Genomic DNA, 16,411 nt, shown 5'->3' with positions numbered 1-16,411 from the left:
AAAATTTATTACTAAACTTTGCTTAAATGTCAACATTGGTAGCTTTAAATGATATACTGTACTACAATGCTTACAGTAATGTACTTTACAGAGAAATTCAACTGCAAATTTCAATACTTTTTTCGTAATCAATACAATAGTGGTCTTTTATGCATTCACCGTTTTAAGCTCTTGTCAAATTTATTAAATTTTCCTCGACTTAATTTGTAAACGAGAGCATTAATTTTTTTTTTAAATTATACAAGATTTATTCCACAAGATATTTAATATATTAGAGAACTGTACTCTGGTAGGTTATAGTAATTATACATTTACTTAAAAAAAATTCCCGCCGTTTACAAACGATTGACTTGCATTCTAACTTTGCCACTACACCCTACCGGAATGCCATTCCAAAACACATTAGTATCTTCCCTAAAATGTTTCAACAAAACTAAAGTAGTACAGGATAATACAGAAAAACTGCATACCTGTATCCAGCAGTAATATTCATAAGAGTGGACTTTCCCGCACCAGAAGGACCCATGATAGCCGTCAGCCGACCAGATTTGAACTTCCCACTTACACCCTTCAGAATGGTCTTGTAACCTGGAGAAAAAGCACAATCAGGTTATACTAAAGCATTAAGAAATTAATTAGCCGAACATTCATTCTTTAACAATATACCAATAAGACATTATTAAACTAGAAAATCCTTAATTACCACATTCCGAGCCAAGCTCACAAATTAAGGCTTAAGGATTTACATTATTAATGTTATAGATTATTAATATTTTTATTCACAATATAAATTAAATGCGTGAACATTAAATTTACACCCGTCTTGTACATTAAATTGAACATAATATTAATTTAGGTAAAAAAAAAAAAAAAAAAAAAAAAGTCTAAGGCAGACATTCCAGTTGCACAAGTTGGTTTTAAGGTTGCCCAAAAGAATAAAATATTGATACGCATACAGCGCTTAAAATTTAACCGACTATTACATTAACCATGCTGTCAAATACATTACATTATAAACGTACCCGCCTGTACCGCTTACCAGTTTATAGCTTTAATTCTTCGCTAGATTTCACCCATAATTCGCTGTCAAATTTTTAACCTCCCCCACCCCCCTCTTGTCACTTTGTTAAACATACCATAGCTCCTAGTGTCAAATTATTAACCCTGACTGGATTTGCTAAGGTTCTAGCAGATAAAGAAGATCACCATTAAATTTGATATTTCACACATTCATAAGAAGCCACGTGGTGACTGCCTCTATCCCTCAGACCGGAACACAAAAGGAGGGGGGGGGGGAAGGGGGTAGAAATAGCCTAAGCTACTCTATCCCTTTGAGATTTATTTCTTGCCTCAAACATACTTTAACTTGAACCGGAACACTTGCCTCTATGTCTGCCCTCCGACACCGAGTAAGAGAGGTCACTGAACTCTATGTGCACAGGTGGTCTCTTGGGCAGGTGCGACATGATCACTCCCGCACCAGTCCCGTTCACCACCTTCTTCCTCAAGTCGTTGCTGGAAAATAAAAAACCCAAATTTAAATGAAAATTTTTAAATTTTATAAAACTACAACATGTCCCATCGTTTCAGTAAAACTAAATTACTTTCACCGTGAACGATTTAATCTGTTTAATATACCACATTAGAAATCATGTGTCTGCTACCTAGCCCCGTAATCACTAATGCCACCTGCAATTTATGCAGTAATCATTAATGAATCTAAGTACTACGCTACATGTTCCCTACGTTAACACTAATCAATTTGACCAGCCAAAAGTAAGCAGCGAGTTTCCCTATCAGGTCAAATTATAAATTTGCCAATTAAGGCAACAACTTATGTCCAACATAAGGTCAGGTGGACACCGATATAATACAACTCGAGAATACAGCACTTGTTACGGATGCATTTGAAAGACTGGCGAACCCAGACAGAGTGAATGCATCTTCTGCCAGTCACAGAAATCCACTACTTTATTATCTCCTGGAATGTGAAGCAACCAATGACCTTAGAAGAGCTTTAAGAGTCCCTGAATCTTTCAGTCCCTGAAGTCATCAACACTGCCACTTCTGGTAAAGTCCTGCAGCTGGACACCCTCATACTGTCAAACATTATCCTCCCCCCGCGATAGCAGCCCGATTATTAAATGCGACCTCAGCACACGGTATACATTTACTAAACAAAATATCTACCACTACCACTTACGGGCTATTCATGCCTGTGCCACCTCTTTGGCTGCTTAATCTTCATCAATCACGGCACCTGCAATAGAGTTCCAACTCGACACACGCACAACGCTACAAGCCTCCTACCAGACTGCTAGCAACCTTTCCTCAACTGATCATAATGCTATTTCTACCATCCGACTGCTGTAACCAAGACTTAAACCATCAAAATAATCTAATAATGTTACTCAAAATCGTATAAGTTACAAACATAACAGACAATGGATCATTAGTAACAATAATGTGCAATATTCAAGAGCAAGGGCTACACAGTCGCATGGCTACATGAACAAGCCTCGGTATACCTTCTAGAATCTGATCTAAGTGTTATTTACGGCCTATTGAAAAAAAAATAAAGATTGTCAGTACGCCATATTGCCACAATTTAAGACAAGGTTGGGTTAATGCACGGATGAATGCAAGCCTTGAAATTCGCAGGACGACTGCATTATTAACAAGACATGATAGTCTACACAAGATCTTTTAAATCTTCCTGAAGATCCATCAGAAAGCCTAAGATTTTTGTACCCTGATTGCAACCTACTAGATTTCTGAACGCTCCATTACCAAAATATATCTTGCCAGCACATAGTACGCCTAGTTTAAACAAAAAAATCACAGCACATTTAAATAAATTTCTAAGTCGTTTGTATAGGGAGAAACGATTGCAAATAAAACGCTGTCCTATCTACCGGCAAATGTATAGACAAATTACTCAAAGAACACGTCGAATACTCTATTGAAGTGCCAGGCGAACACGTCTAATACTCTAAGTATACAACTGCGCAATTTCCTTTAGCGTCGAATGGTTTTGCCTACAACCTTTGCCGTTTACAGTTTATAGGGGCAAGACGGCAAGTTCATCAAGATCCAAGGCGATGTTATGCATGAATCTGAAGATTTATTATAAAAAGTACGGTGAAGAGGCGAACGTGTCGTTTCATAAATTATGACGAACATCGGTAGGTTAAGGATTATTCTTTACCACGTTAAGGAACTTTCCGCCTCTCCATGCATCTACGAGGTTAGCAAACTGCAATTACAACATCTTAATGGATGGGTTTAACGTGATTTATATTGGGGAACTACATTACTTTCCTATATAGCCGATAACATAACCAACAAGTCACCAAAATGTCAAGCCAAGCCTACACCTCACTTCAGAAAATTTAAAACAGCATTTTAATGTTTAATATCTATTGAGGACGTGTTTGAAGTGATGCCATTGAATAACCGCAAATCCACGCTTTTCGGCGATCAGCCATGTTAACAGCTAAGCTACCGACTTGAAATTTCATAATATCAAGTTTAATAATCTTTGATCATTAACAGCTCTAGCAGATACGTTGGTATCCTGTTAATACAAAGTCAACAAGTGACAACTTGTTCCATTGGAAAAGGTGTGTAGGGAGAAAATATTGCCGATTTGAGGGCGAAGTTACGCCACTTGCCCAAGCTCATAACTTAGTGACCAAGTTAGATTTGAACAACTAAATTCCAACAAGCCGCCTCTATGTTAAACTTCCTAACAATCTTCCAAAAATTGGTCGGTTACAAGACCCAAATAAAATACGTTGCGCACAAACTGCTAAACATTCCTTCCTAAACATTCCTAGGCAGTTTCGACATTTCCTTTAAGCTTATACTGTAGGCAAATTTAATAAAACTAACAAATTCAGCCTTAAAAGTTAAAACACTAACCCCGTCGTTATAACTTTCAAAGACGCCATCGCTACTGGAAAATACAAAACGCCTTGATCTTCCACTGCCGACAGGGGATCTAAAGCCACATCTTCCGCTGCCGACAAGGGATCCACAATTATAGCGCCTACATCCTTATTGACTGACAAGGGCTCCAAAGCTAGAACTTCAAGTGTTAGTTCTTTCAACGTTCTTGGAAGCTGCAAAGCTAGATCTCTTCTTCCATCTTCAGTTCCTCTGCATTCTAAATCATGATTTTCAGGCGCTTTTAAAGGCTCCAGAAGTATAATTTCTTGCTCTAGTTCGTCAGATACCGGTTTTGGTTCTACAGCAAGAGCTCCTCGGTCTCTTGGATATCTTGCTGCTTCTTTAGACGTTAAAGACATATCTGAAGCAATAAACAGACTACAAAAAGCCATTTTCTCTAGCTTACAGCGAGCAGGTGCTAACTAATTTAAAGTGCTTTTGCACTTTAAACCACGATCTCGCCAGTATCACACAACACCTGCAACCCCGAACTTAATTCTTTCCACAACACGCAGTGCCCATGCTCTGTCAGCCAGCAACTGACTCGATGGAGCTCGGTAAAGACACCTCAATATTATTGCGTCGGCACTAAATGAACCACTTCCAATCCCCTAGTTCCTTGGTTTTCACGAAAAACGAACGAAGCATTTTCCGTTCTTCGGAATTCAAAAGATATTTTCCTAAAATCAGTCTGTCTTTATAAACGTTAGGCCAAATGTTCGTTAATCCAACTGCCACCGACTTGTTTATGAATGAAAAACACTTTATGCATGACCTATAACTGATTACGTTCAGGCATTTTTTGGAAGAGTGCTTCTTTCACTTCCTGTGTTCGAATCGTACCTATCTGAACAGCCCGTCCTCCAAACAAAGACCCAAAAGTAATTCCATGCACCCGCCAAACCCCCTGTTTATGAATGAAAAACGGTTTACACACGATTCACAACTGATGACGTTCGAACACTTCCGAACACTTTTAAGTACTTCTCTGACTAATTTTGTTCGAACCACAACGCTGTAAATGTTTCATCCACGTACTACAAATACAAATAATCGTCAACAGAACCTAAACACCTAACCTAACCTATGCTTATATATGCACAATATGCAAATATATTATAATATTAGAGAAAATTCCTGCTTTGAATGAACAGCATGTAAAATTTTTGAATGCGTCTGTGGGGTTGACCGCTGGATGTAATTGACTTGCGTCGAGGACGGGTTGTGATCTGAATGCTGCACCCGTGTATTACAAAACATATAACTGCAAACATAATAAAAAAACCTAACCTATCCTAGGCCTAACTATATACAAAATACTAACTGTACGCCTATATTCACCCAGCAGTGATTGGGTACTGGTTGTTAAACGATTGGCGGGTCGTATTCTATGTAAACTCGAGGTTAAGGCTTATAGTGGGCTATTGGATGGGATAAGCTCTCAGGTTGCTAACAGAAGTCTGCATCATCTGTTTGTTTACCCACGTGTAACAAAAAAAATCTAACCGAGTTCACTGGCCTAAATCCCATCATAAAAAGGAAGGATTGCGTGTCATCACTACCCCCACCTCCCATGAGGGAGGTTGGGTAGTGCTGGAACCTCTTAAAATTATTGTAAAGGCATAATCATTATAACTTATTAAAGTAGGTTATTGTAAATTAGATGCTCTTAAACAACTAGGCTACGGTAAACAAATCCAATAATACAATTTACACCATTAAATACTCTTAACGAACCGTGTGGATTTTACGTGTCAACCAAGAATCAACCAAGAAAACGAACATTTCAGTTTACAGAATACGAACATCAAGCAACCAAAAATACAAATCATGCAATCTAATTCGCCAGAAACAAAAAAAATACTGTTGCCTAAATTTACTAACATATAAATAAGAACGCACCACTATGAAGTTTGTTATTTGTGATTATAATAGGTGGTTGGAAGGCCGCTCGGAAAGTCTTGGGAAAATGATTGATTGATTGATAAAGATTAAGTACCACACAAGAGGTGGCACGGGCATGAATAGCCCGAAATTGGGTCAATGATATTATGTCTGCTTATATATGCTTGCTGGTTAACTCACATTTGCATACTAATTAACAACCAGCCAGCCTACGTGCATACTTTAGAATACGTCTTGGCTTATAATACTGTGCATTTGAATGGTATACGATGATTTTTTGCGGGGGGGGGGGAGACCCAAAAGTGATGGGAAGGTAAACTTTGATCTCGTTGACTATCCACAACGAAATTTATGGTGTTGTAGACGCAAAGCGGCCATTCGTTTTGCTTAAAAACTACACATCAGGTGAGCAAACTAGATTTAAATAATTTGCACGATTAAAAGAGAAAATGTAGACAGTAATAACCCACTCGATCTAAGACTCTTAGATTTTGGTTAGGTTTGGTTATATGTCGTATGACATAGTCTTCCCGGCTTAATTGGCACCTTTTGATAATTATTTACTTAGGTTTGGTTATCATAAGTTCGATTAGGATTTTTTTTATTATTATTATTTTCTACCACAGACGTGGCAACACATTTACAATGCTAAGCAGCATATATACATTTTCTTCTGTCCTCCGTGGACAGGGTGAAAGATTTGTTAAACATACAGTTCAGGGATTTATTGAACAATCAACCACAGAAGGTGATTGTAGTGCTTTTAAAATGCTAGACTAAGCTACATACGTAAATACATAGATACACAGATTTATGTATGCTACATAAAGTGTTCGATGTGTCTTTTACATAGGATTGGTTAATTGGGTTAGGTTCTGTGATATATGTCTGAAGACATATTCCTGAAGAAAAGTAATTATCAGGGAAAAAGCCCTATGCTAGTTTGACTAAATAGCACCCAGAAGGCATATAATACCGAAGAGCTAGAATATGATGACAAAGAGCTGGGATATAATGACAAGGAGCTGGGATATAATGACAAGGAGCTGATATAATGACAAGGAGCTAGGATATGACTTTCGTCTCTCTCCCCCTCCCTCTCTTCCCTCCCATCTTTCTCATCACCATACTCACTGCCATCTTTCCCGTCTGGCATATATATATATATATATATATATATATATATATATATATATATATATATATATATATATATATATATACATACATACATACCCGGTTGCACCCGGGTCTCTTCCCCTTCTTTCCACCCTTTCCCCTCTTCCCTCCATTTACATCGCATCTACCCATTCCTCCTCATCCCCCTTCCTCCTCATTCCCTTCGGCCTTCCTCCTCACCCCTCCCCTTTTTCCCCTGTCCCTTTTCTCTCAGACAATTTATTATTAACCACTTACACAACTTATTGGGTCTGAAAATATATTAGTACGACCATTAAAAAATCTATGGAAACTAAACCAAATAATTCACACCTGACTCCATGAAAATTGCATGGGCGGGGGGTGGGGGGTGTCTCAATAAATGCTGATATTTCTTAAAGCCTTTAACTTAGGCATATCCCGACCAGTACTATGTCCGTAGAGCCTATGTAAATCTATGATCTATGTCCAGCCTATGTAAAGCAGACACAAAAGACACACACAAAAGCAGACAAGGGAGTATAGGACACAAGGAAAGTTATCCCAGGCAGGATAACTTTCAAGGCTGGAAGTGGTGAGAATAGAAAGTTTCCTGGAAGTCAGATGGGACAGCCGGAGAGGATGAGAGGCACGACTAGGGGATAATAGTCAAGTAGGGATAGCAAGTAGTATTGATAGCAGTAGTAGTGATAGCAGTAGTAATGATAACAGTAGTAGTGATCACAGTATTACTGATAGCAGTAGTAATGATAGCAATAGTACTGATCACAGTATTACTGATAACAGTAGTAATGATAGCAGTAGTAGTTAGTGATCGTCGCTGTAATACTGATAGCAGTACTACTAATAACAGCAGTATAAAACAAGAGGAAAACTACTATATAGAAACATTAGAGGATAAGAGAAAATATTATTAAGCGAACCTCCTAATTCTGAAGCCTTAAAATTCTTCAAACCAGTGAGTCCAATTAATTCCAGGAATTAAAACAGTCTCCTCGACCGCCATTAGGCTTTTTCTTTCAAAGATTGTTGGGGAAATTTCCTATTTTAACGAACAATAATTTTTCTCTAGAATTCATAATTATATAAAAAAATATAATTAAATACTGTACTTGTTCAGCTAAGCAATTTAGTTCAATAAATAATGGCAAACCCAAAAGGAAAATATGAACTTAGAAACAAATAAAACAAATTTTCCTTCTAATAATGTTAAAATGTATTTATTCAAGAGAAAAACAAAATCATAAACCTTCAACAAGTCACCGGCTTCCTGTCCTCGCCGAGGCCACTAGTGTTAGTGGCCCTCAGGTAAAATCAGGTAAATCAGAATCAGGCGTGCATAATAAGCAAAGAATACGGACTGAATAAAACACGAGGGGGGGGGGGGGCGTATAACCCTCCCTTGGTTGATAGGCCTTTAGCCTTAATCAACCCGAATAAATAGTATCGATGACTGTACAAAAAGGCTCGTGTACGGCATATTGTATTCGCGAAATATTTTGATTAATTGATAATGTATTTCGCGTTTAAGCCTTCCTTAATACATCGCTTCCTTCCCCAAGCAAATATGGATTATCACAATAGATAAATGGAACAGAACCTACGGAAATAAAGGGAGGGGAAGATGGGTTTACAATGTTCCTAATTTGAATGAAGGGGCGACATTGTTACTTTTTTGAGTGAAGAGAAGGAACATTGGTACTTTCTTGAGTGTTGCCTGGATGCTGTGTCCGCTGAATGACCTTCTTGTCCCTCCCTCCCTCTCTCTCTTCCTCGTGATTACCATTCCACCATAATATTACCGTCTTCCTCTTCTCTCTACCCCTCACTGTCTTTTTCTCTTACTCCAACTTTAACCAAATTCTTTTGTTTCTAAATCTACCCCTTAATATTTCCCTCCGTCCCATACGCATCCTCCACGCAAAACCTCTAGTAACTATAATAATACTAATAATAATAATAATAATAATTATTATTATTATTTGTTTAAAATACAAAACAACATGATACAGTGGTTGCTTATTTATTACATAAAAGTGCATATTTAATAAAGCCACTAAATTACAAAACGTTCTCATTTACCAAATGAATTTTCCTCCAGTAACTCATCCACCACACCAAACTTCCTCCAGTAACTCATCCACCACACAGAACGTCCTCCACTAACTCATCCATCACACAAAACTTCCTCCAGTAACTCATCCACCACAAGTCTTCATCGGTGACTTGAATTTCTCCATCAACTTTCTCCAAACTCAGTGAAAACTTTCATCTATCCTTTTACTGTGCTCAAGTGAAGGACCGAGACTGAGTGATTGGTGGCAGCGGTGGGATTGAAGAGGATGTTGGGATCTGTGAGAGGGTGGTTGGGGGTGTGTTGCAGGGTGGTTGGAGGGTGTTTAGGTCTGTTGGAGGGTATTGGGGGTCTATTGGAGGGTGACTGGGGGCTGCTGGAGTGTGATTGGAGGCTGCTGGAGGATGGTTGGGGATGTGTTGCAGGGTGGTTGGTATATGTTGGAGGGTGTTAGGGTCTCTTGGAGGGTGATTGGGAATCTGTGATTTGCTGGACGATGGCTATGAACATAATAAAGGAAACTACAGAAAGCCTATTGGTCCAAGCGCGGCAGCTTCTGTTTATTTCCACCCAACTCATATGTCTAATCTATGCTTGAAACACCCCAGTAATCCAATCTCATATTACCTGCTAATTTGTTTTATAAATCAACACCTCTCTTCCCAAACAACGCCCCCTATTCCAAGAGAAGACCAAAGTCTTTTATGAATCTAAACTTGTCAAATTTAATTAATTTGTATCAATTTCATATAGTATTTATTGTTTCATTTTCAACTTTGTGATGATATATTTAACACCTAATTAATATCCCCTTTGTTGTGTCATGTTATTTATTTGGATATATTAATTAGGTCACCAGTTACTCTTCGCCTTTCTAGAGTATGTGAATCAGGCTTTCTTAATTTCTCTTTTTACATAGTAAAGCGACATCTTTCTCCAAGTTCAAGTTCAAGTATGTTTATTGAGATAAGCAATAAATACATCTCAAAGGGATAGAGTAGCTTAGGCTATTTCTACCCCCCCAGCCATCTTTCTCCTTACTTGTTCTAATATGGTGACCAAAACTGAACTGCTTAATTTAAGTAAGGCATAACAAGACCAAGATAAAGCTCAAGAATAACATGAATTGGTTAGAATTAGGCAAAAATACAGCAAATGCCGTTAGTGGGTGAGCGGGGATGCGGGTATAGAAAAATAGCTTGAGGCGTTGATTTTTGTGGGAGATAATGTTAGGTTTGACCCAGCTGCTTGTCTACTGATCAGCGGCTCAAGAGGCAAAGCACTAATGGAGCTGCTTTTCAATATTACCAAGCCTTTTGTTGCATTGATGGTCGTATTGCACGTTACAACTGCCTGAATGTACACTGACAAATGGGTGTAATTAGGTCTCTATGCCCAGAAGACTTACATTTCGGCGGTTTTTTGAGTGCTCAGAAGTTTGAGATAAAGGAGAACAGCATGGTTATCTAGGATGTGGTGGTGGGTCATTTACTATGTTGAAGAAGTGTGTGTGTGTGTTTCTAAGTTGTCTGAGTGTATTATTATGGAAATTGATGTGGTGTTCCAGATGTGTTGATAGGCTATCAGTTTGTTTATCATCGTTTATTGCTAGAAGGTTGGAAGCTGTCGTAGATGAAATAGAGGCTGCCAAGGGTGTTTGTAAATGTGAATGATTTCATCAAGGTTAGTTATGTATCAACTGTTAAGTGTGATATGCTTAAATTGCGTGTGATTGTTCCCATTTAATTTGTTTAATAAAATTCTAATACTCTTGGGGAGGGAGAGATTATCAGGGTAAAGCACCAAGCCGTCACGACTATATAGCACTTGGAAGGGGGTCAGGATAAGGATTTGGAATTCAAGTGTGTTGTGGTCATCATCTAGACTGTGGATGTGTAGTGTTGTTAAGTCTCATAAGACGTGCCCGGATGTATGTGTTTCGTATGAACCTGTTGTAACAAAGGAGACAAACGTTTTGATATGATGGATGGGGTGAATGTGTATAATTTTGCGTGGGTTTGTATTTTGTGTACCTGGTTGTCCATAACAGTGGCAGTCTTTCCATTGTATGCATATGAAAGGTCATTCTCATTTATATTATGTCAATGTATCCCAGTTAGCCCTTTTGTATGGAGGATGAGGAGTGGTTTTTGACCCCATCTAAGTATGGGGTAGTTAGATGGGTTATGTCATGGGAACGTGATATGCTTTGAATCCAAGGACAAGACTACCGTTAAGGTATCAATACAAGGACAAGACTACCATTATGCTAAGTAAACCTCACACTCCGAGACTCTCGAGTCAAACGCAGGCATCACATATCTTTAATTAATTCCGAATACATTCTCTGTCTTGTAGTGTGGCGCGGTATTGGATTTTAGGCCTATCAACCTGTGGAAGGTTATTAAGGACCTTACTGACTGACCCACCAGCATGTGTACTTTAGTCCTGTACATACCTGAGACTAATAAATATAAACTCTCTGTGTACATACAACGACAAGCTGGGTATACCTGGCAGCGTGTATACCCGTGTATGTCTCGCGGTGCAGAATATCCACGATATATCAAGTGACACAGCTGACACTGTCAACTGTACAGGGGCCGCCGGCGTCTATTCTCGCGTACTATAGAAACCGAAGCTTATGATTAACACAGGTCCTACTCTTCTCTTTCTCCCTTTCCACTTCCATATTTACTACCCACTCTCTCTTCTACATATATATATATATATATATATATCTTGAAACGGGGATTGCATTAAATTACAAACACTAACATGAAAGATACAATTAGTACATACAAATGCCAGTCATCGCAATACAAAGACAAGCCTAGCTCTGAGTACCACGCGCCCGCACTCCGCCCACACTGCTCAGCGCCACAGACAATTTAGAAAGACACTCCATCATTGGAGGGAAAAGTAACCCTGACAAAACTCCCCCCAAGAACCAAGTCACCTTGAGTGAAACGTCAGGATAAACCCCAGGGCTTCAGGGCTTCAAACGCAGCACGACAACAGGCTGATCTTTAGAAAGAAACATTAAAAAACGTGTTTGATAAACTCCAGACCACTTTTTTGTTCTTTCGGGGAAGCCTAATGTGGCTGACATGTGCTTCTCCACTCGTCAGCTCACTTAATATGTCGAGTTTTTTTTACGGAATCGAACAATCCATTAAAAAAATGAGAGATATTAATAAAATTAAAACATCGTAATAGTGATGTTTTGTATGTATAGACCTCAATAGGTAAAATGTCACTTGGGCTCCTCACGTCTCTGGATTAACAAAACCGTTGCATTTTTTAAGGAGTGAGACAGCTTGAAATAAGACACTACGAACCAAAGGAGTGATGCTAGCTAACACAACACTGTGAAACAGCACCCTGGCTAGTGAAGCATTTACGGAGGTGTGTGGAGGTACGCTTTGAGGCATGAGTACAGACCTGTTCAGGACTCGACAGGAAAAAGCGACCGGTGTATCGACTTACTCCGAGAACAGATAGACGCATAACGACGCCTAGGAAAGACAGATTCGCACCAGTGCCTAAGATAGACAGTCTCGCAACGACGCCTAGGATAGCCAGTATAAGTCTATCAGTGTAAGCTAGATAGACAGGCATTAGGTGAAAGGAAACGTGCTCAACCATTTCTGTCTCAGCCGGTAATCAAACCCGGGATCCCCGACTGTGAATCGAGAACGCCGCCAGTGAGAGTAGCAAACAAGGTGAGGTGAGCCCGAGGCTGTAGAGGCCGTAGACAACTACTTAACACACCAACAGGCTTAGAGAAGGTCAGACAACCCAAGTTACAGCCCCGCTCCTGTGCCAGGTAAGTCCACTACGGGCTCACCATAGCCCGTGCTACTTGGAACTTTTTGTTCCGAGCAGCTGAGTGTAAAACAACAGCAACAGCTTAGATAATTAGTTCATTAGGGACTCCATACACGTCTTGTGGATGGCGGCGGCGGGAACAAGAGTCAATAATGTTGCCTTGAGGAACTTGGATCCCCTCAATGATCTTCATGATAAGCAGGTTTACATTGGTGGTGACTTAGTTACACCTTTCATTGGTTTGTCACGCCCGCGCCCCTCCAGTGGTCGGCGTGGGAAAGTCACTGACCCGTCCAAACATGAGAGACTTAACTAAAATATCTGGTAGTATATCGTTTTGAATGGGGGGTAATTATGAGGAAAAAGCGCTAAGGCTCTTATGAGTGTATAGTACTTAAAACGAATATGAGGACAAGGAGATGGGATATGAGGACAAGGAGATGGGATATGAGGACAAGGAGATGGGATATGAGGACAAGGAGATGGGATATGAGATTAAGGAGATGGGATATGAGGACAAGGAGATGGGATATGAGGACAAAGAGCTGGGATATGAGGACAAGGAGCTGGGATATGAGGACAAGATGGGATATGAGGACAAGATGGGATATGAGGACAAGATGGGATATGAGGACAAGACGGGATATGAGGACAAGGAGATGGGATATGAGATTAAGGAGATGGGATATGAGAACAAGGAGCTGGGATATGAGGACAAGGAGCTGGGATATGAGGACAAGGAGCTGGGATATGAGGACAAGGAGCTGGGATATGAGGACAAGGAGCTGGGATATGAGGACAAGGAGCTGGGATATGAGGACAAGGAGCTGGGATATGAGGACAAGGAGCTAGCATATGAGGACAAGGACATAGGATATAAAGACAGGGACATAGGATGTAAGGACAAGGAGATGACATATAAGGACAAGGAGATGGGATACAAGGCCAAGGATATGGGATACGAGGACAAGGAACTAGGATAATTTTATAATGAAAAATTTTGACATTTCATGAACATTAGTGATAATAATTATCTCTAAAGTCTTGACGTGTTTTTCTTCACATTCCATCGCATCATTAGTGTGAGGGGCCTAAGGCCTACCACCAAGCCAGTTAGGCCTAGTGGGATTAAGGGCGTGAGCCACAAGCACCAGCTGCGACAACTCGATCCATCAAGCCTCAGTCTTCAACGGGGGAGACATGACCACCTCATCACACCACACAAGATACACAGAGGCAACGACAAGGGGGGGGGAGGGGATAGACAGACTGTTTGGTTGGCGCAGGACGAGGAAGGATAGTGACAGGCTGCTTGGTTGGTGCAGGACGAGGAAGGATAGTGACAGGCTGCTTGGTTGGTGCAGGACGAGGAAGGATAGTGACAGGCTGCTTGGTTGGTGCAGGACGAGGAAGGATAGTGACAGGCTGCTTGGTTGGTGCAGGACGAGGAAGGATAGTGACAGGCTGCTTGGTTGGTACAGAATTAGGACAGGAACACAAGTGGAAGCCTAAGGTAAACACCTACAGATCTACCTCTTATCTTGAGGTTATCTTGAGATGCTTTCGGGGCTTTTGTGTCCCCGCGGCCCGGTCCTCGACCAGGCCTCCACTCCCAGGAAGCAGCCCGTGACAGCTGACTAACACCCAGGTACCTATTTTACTGCTAGGTAACAAGGGCATAGGGTGAAAGAAACTCTGCCCATTGTTTCTCACCAGCGCCCGGGATCGAACCCGGGACCCCAGGATCACAAATCCAGCGTGCTGTCCGCTCGGCCGGCTCCCTCCCTCCCTCTTCATAACAATGTTTGCTTCACTTCCACGTATACAAAAATACAGCTTAATACAAGTTACCCAAGACCACCTGGTTACAGTTACTGACAATCCTGAATTCATGCTAGTCATACCTTGATAAAAAACTTTTCATAAGTGCAAGGAAAACAAGTAATACGTTTTCCTTGGAATATGTTCAGCCAACCATTGCGAAAAAAAAGAGTCTACCGTGTGCAGCTAGCCAACGAGCCTGCATCATGGCGGGTGACTGCAGCAAACGTCACCACAAACACCCTTGTTATCTCACTAAGAAAACCCTTAAAACTATGCTTCCAGACTTCCTACTTTGTTTCCTCCACCCCTCCACGCTTCCAGACTACCTACTTTGTCTCCCCGTGCTTCCAGACTTCCTACTTTGACTCTCCCAACGCTTCCAGATTGACAAACTCCTCCTCCTGCTAAATAAGGCGTGAACGCCCCCAATCTCTAAGACAGCTGCCCTCAAGGTTCTTCCGTCTATAAAGAAGACGAAAACAAATGCTAGATCTCATCAGTTATGAAGGCATTACCTAAACTTTATTATGGCTCAATAACTATAATCCAATTATTCTTTTAAATATAATAAATCTGTTTGTTTTAATTGACTAGTGTCTATATGTACCTATTAGATCTAAGTTAAAAATTTCTCCATGGAGACTATCCCATCACTATCCAGAAAGCGTTGAGAAGTGGCTGTATATCGTCCATCTATTCTTACATGAGGGAATTACCATCTGGATAGAGTCTCCTGTCCCAGGGTTACCATCCCAAGATAACCATCCCACCGCTACTGTCCCAAGATAACCATCCAATGGCTACCATACCCCTCGCAGTTATCAGGTCTTTACCAGTGCTGGAACCCCCAAACTAAACCCAAGAGTTGTACGTAAATATCAGGAGGCGGGACCAAAGAGTCGGAGCTCAACCCCCGCAGACACAACTTGGTGAGCACAAGACATTATTAGACCATGCTACATGGCTTTCTTACCAGCATCCCTAAGATCTCCACCACTCAGCGCATCCAGGATGCTAAATTCTTTATCTGACCGGGAGATGCATCATCTATCTAAACAATTTTCTCACTCAAAACAGCTCTCAAGACAATTTTTTCACTCAAAACAGCTCTCAAGACAATATTCTCACACTCAAAACAGCTCTCAAAACAATTTTTTCACTCAAAACAGCTCTCAAGACAATATTCTCACACTCAAAACAGCTCTCAAGACAATTTTTTCACTCAAAACAGCTCTCAAGACAATATTCTCACACTCAAAACAGCTCTCAAGACAATTTTTTCACTCAAAACAGCTCTCAAGACAATATTCTCACACTGAAAACAGCTCTCAAAACAATTTTTTCACTCAAAACAGCTCTCAAGACAATATTCTCACACTCAAAACAGCTCTCACGATAATATTCTCACACTCAAAACAGCTCTCAAGACAATATTCTCACACTCAAAACAACTCGGGCAAAGGGATCACATTCCGTCGTATGCAAATTGTATTGGTTTGACCGGAACTTAGAGTGCAAAGATATTTTAATTAGCGTCGAACAGGTGTGGGCTGTTCCCCCACACCTGGAGGAAGAGGATGAGAATTATACTTATTAATAATAATAATAATAATAATAATAATTATAGAACACGCTTTACATATAAACTTTCTTTGCATAAAAAATAAA

General features: G+C 40.2%; 1 protein-coding gene across 4 annotated transcripts in view; it reads right to left on the bottom strand.

The window, feature by feature from the left end:
• The window catches only part of LOC123761723 (ATP-binding cassette sub-family G member 1), a 148,273-nt gene that overhangs the window by 13,886 nt on the left and 117,976 nt on the right, over positions 1-16,411 (bottom strand). For 3 of the 4 annotated variants that reach the window (XM_069330605.1, XM_045747861.2, XM_045747862.2), the window contains 2 exons: positions 1,385-1,515; positions 471-588 (listed from right to left, as the gene is read on the bottom strand). In XM_069330605.1, coding sequence (XP_069186706.1) covers positions 471-588; positions 1,385-1,515 — 249 coding nt within the window. Of the gene's footprint in view, positions 1-470; positions 589-1,384; positions 1,516-3,924; positions 4,487-16,411 lie in introns of those variants that run through there. The other variant, XM_045747859.2, reaches the window with a different exon arrangement.

Source organism: Procambarus clarkii, chromosome 24 (assembly GCF_040958095.1).
Source record: "Procambarus clarkii isolate CNS0578487 chromosome 24, FALCON_Pclarkii_2.0, whole genome shotgun sequence".
Classification (NCBI taxonomy): domain Eukaryota; kingdom Metazoa; phylum Arthropoda; class Malacostraca; order Decapoda; family Cambaridae; genus Procambarus; species Procambarus clarkii.
Note: the sequence above shows the minus strand (reverse complement) of the source record. Positions and strands in the feature narration are given on the sequence as shown.